This window comes from Propithecus coquereli, unplaced genomic scaffold (genome assembly GCF_000956105.1).
Source record: "Propithecus coquereli isolate 6110/MARCELLA unplaced genomic scaffold, Pcoq_1.0 Scaffold156, whole genome shotgun sequence".
In the NCBI taxonomy this organism is placed as follows: Eukaryota; Metazoa; Chordata; class Mammalia; order Primates; family Indriidae; genus Propithecus; species Propithecus coquereli.
The window spans coordinates 2,689,914-2,692,659 of record NW_012140080.1 but is presented as its reverse complement, the minus strand read 5'-3'; the positions used below and the strand labels follow the sequence as shown (position 1 = coordinate 2,692,659).

Here is a 2,746-nt window from a genome sequence, read left to right as displayed (position 1 = left end):
CAGAAATACCATACCATCAATGGTCATAATGCAGAAGTAAGAAAGGCTTTGTCCAGACAAGAAATGCAGGAAGTTCAAAGTTCTAGGAGTGGAAGAGGAGGTAACTTCATTAATTCTGTTTTTTCTTTCTTTATATTTGTGGTAGTGCTTGCTTCTAATTAGGGCATTTATTATAGGCAACTTTGGTTTTGGAGATTCTCGTGGTGGTGGTGGAAATTTTGGACCAGGACCAGGAAGTAACTTTAGAGGAGGATCTGGTAAGTTCAGGTTCTAAGTGTTTAAAGGCTGAATGTGCATGATTAAAAATACTACTATGATTAAGTTTTAATTAGAATTCAGGAAATCCAATCTAAATTAAAAGGTTGTCCTTAAGAATTAAAATAGGTTGAATTCTGGTGAATCCCCAACTTACAGTTAAAAGATAAAAGGGGTTAGTACCAGGTATATTTATCTGAATAGATAACATAATGAAGTGCCAACAAGAAAAGTTTTGGCCCCATTCGTTATTCCTATGTGTAAACAAATGGAATCTCTTAAATTGAGCTTGCTCAGTCCAAGCCCACAGACAGTTGTCTTGGTAGTAAGAATTATGTGTTTTCATGGTTTTTTTCTTTTTATGAATAAACTAGTCAACACGTGTGTGTTCCATCCTAAAGTTCTCAACTCTCATCTTGGGATTACTAATAGAATGTGGAGGGAGTGACTTCTAAAAATTGAGTAGGGTGAGCAGTTTATAATCATCTCTTTTCCTCACAGATGGATATGGAAGTGGACGTGGATTTGGGGATGGCTATAATGGGTATGGAGGAGGACCTGGAGGTCAGTTTCTTTATTTTGATTTCTGTGACTTAACTGCATTGTATATGTTTGTTTATCCATCAGCTTTTAAAGTTTTCTGTATTTTACCGTTTATAATGGGCTTAGGTGATAGTGGTTCAGTTATTTGGCTTTTCCTTTATAATTTATTTGTGTCTTAGCTATTTTATAGCTTAAGGAATATAGTGCAAAATCGTGGATGGATTTTAAGTGAGAATTTAAAGGGCCATCATGCTATCCCATTGTTTCTCAAGCAAAGAAATTGGACTGAAACGTGATTTTTATGTACTGGAAAGGTATAGAATATGGGAATTGACTGAGATCAACACATGAAGGGAAGGATATGTAAGAGCAATTCTTGTCTTAGCCCTTAAATAGATAATCGGTTTCCCAGGAGAACATCTAAAAAGTAATCTCAGGAACTTTCAAAATATATATGTAAGTGTGCTCTTGGCTACAGATGTGGTTATGAGCCACTGTTACACATCAAGTGACAACTTTAAATGAATCAGTTTCATTGGAGTACAGAAAAGGGGTTGATAACTTCCTGACTGGCTTCCTAATAAGAAAAAGGGACATTTTAAAATTGAGCTACCAGTAGATTTTATCTCTGGTTTTGCCACTTATTAGGTATAACTAAGTTCTGTATCTAACTTTTCCGGTGTTACTTGGAAATTTTAATTTAAAATTATAACTTGTAAGTAATTTTAGACTTGGTGTGGTGTACCAGTTTTGAAGAAGTTTTGTTTGTTTTTAAGGTGCTAGATTGAGTAAATAAGTTCTGATTTATATGAATATTTACTAATTTCTGGTCCTATCCCCATATTTACTTTGGGAGAGGGTAGTGAACAATGCTCTTGAGGAAAGACATAGTGTAATTCATTTCATAGGGAAACATGAATTGGAAGCTTAATATTTTGGACCACTGGGAAGAAGTTGGCTGTTAACACTTTCTCCCTAGCCCATACTGCTAATCTACTCCTCACAATCCTTATACAAAATACTTATGTGTTTGAAGATATCTTCAAGAGGGATCCTTAGTATCTTCAGTTTTAGGGGAAAGTTGTGGTATTACAGGTATTTAAGTCTCTCTCAATGTTTTATCGAGTTGGCTGTGGGTAGGAACCCCAGCCCCCAAAAGTTTGCTAAGGATAGGTATTCAGACCTTAAGAGATTTCGTGGAGGGAATATATTGATGAAAATATGTATTTTGGAAAGCTGGAAATGGGTGTGATAAGACAGTTCAAATGGAATTGAAAATATTAAGTAATTACTTAAAGGCTTATTTTATAATAGGTGGCAATTTTGGAGGTAGCCCTGGTTATGGAGGAGGAAGAGGAGGATATGGTGGTGGAGGACCTGGATATGGCAACCAGGGTGGGGGCTACGGAGGTGGTTATGACAACTATGGAGGAGGTAATAAATTCACCTGCAATTCTTGTGGGAATTTGGAGTGGAATTAATGGCTTTTAACACTTGATTTTTCATTTCACTGTTGTCATTAGATGCCTTTAAAAACTATAGTTAGGTGTTTTGCATATATCGTGATAGGTGGGATTTTCTGAGTACTCAGCATGTATTAGTGGTTTAATGTTTTATTTTGAGGTCCATTATGCTCGTATTCCAATTTTTTTTGCAGGAAATTATGGAAGTGGAAATTACAATGATTTTGGAAATTATAACCAACAACCTTCTAACTATGGTCCAATGAAGAGTGGCAACTTTGGTGGTAGCAGGAACATGGGGGGACCATATGGTGGAGGTAATTAATTAATAAATTGAGATTCTTCACATTTTTGTGTGATTAAAAGATTAGTCTTTCATGACTTAAATGTACTAAGTGTGTATATATTTGGATAATTCTCCCATTATATATAGTGTTACTGAATTGAAGACATTTTGCAGAGATCCGAGTATATCAGCCAACAGT

The 2,746-nt window shown here is 35.5% G+C and overlaps 2 protein-coding genes across 3 annotated transcripts in view; both read left to right on the top strand.

Moving 5' to 3' along the window:
* Positions 1-2,746, top strand: part of LOC105807347 (heterogeneous nuclear ribonucleoproteins A2/B1-like) — a 10,221-nt gene that overhangs the window by 4,515 nt on the left and 2,960 nt on the right. The gene's annotated exons all lie outside the window — the stretch shown is intronic.
* Positions 7-2,642, top strand: LOC105807348 (heterogeneous nuclear ribonucleoproteins A2/B1). The gene is made up of 5 exons (XM_012640713.1): positions 7-100; positions 177-257; positions 757-819; positions 2,113-2,232; positions 2,456-2,642. Exons 1-5 carry the CDS (start codon positions 64-66, stop codon positions 2,584-2,586), a joined length of 432 nt encoding a protein of 143 aa, XP_012496167.1. The 5' UTR covers positions 7-63; the 3' UTR covers positions 2,587-2,642.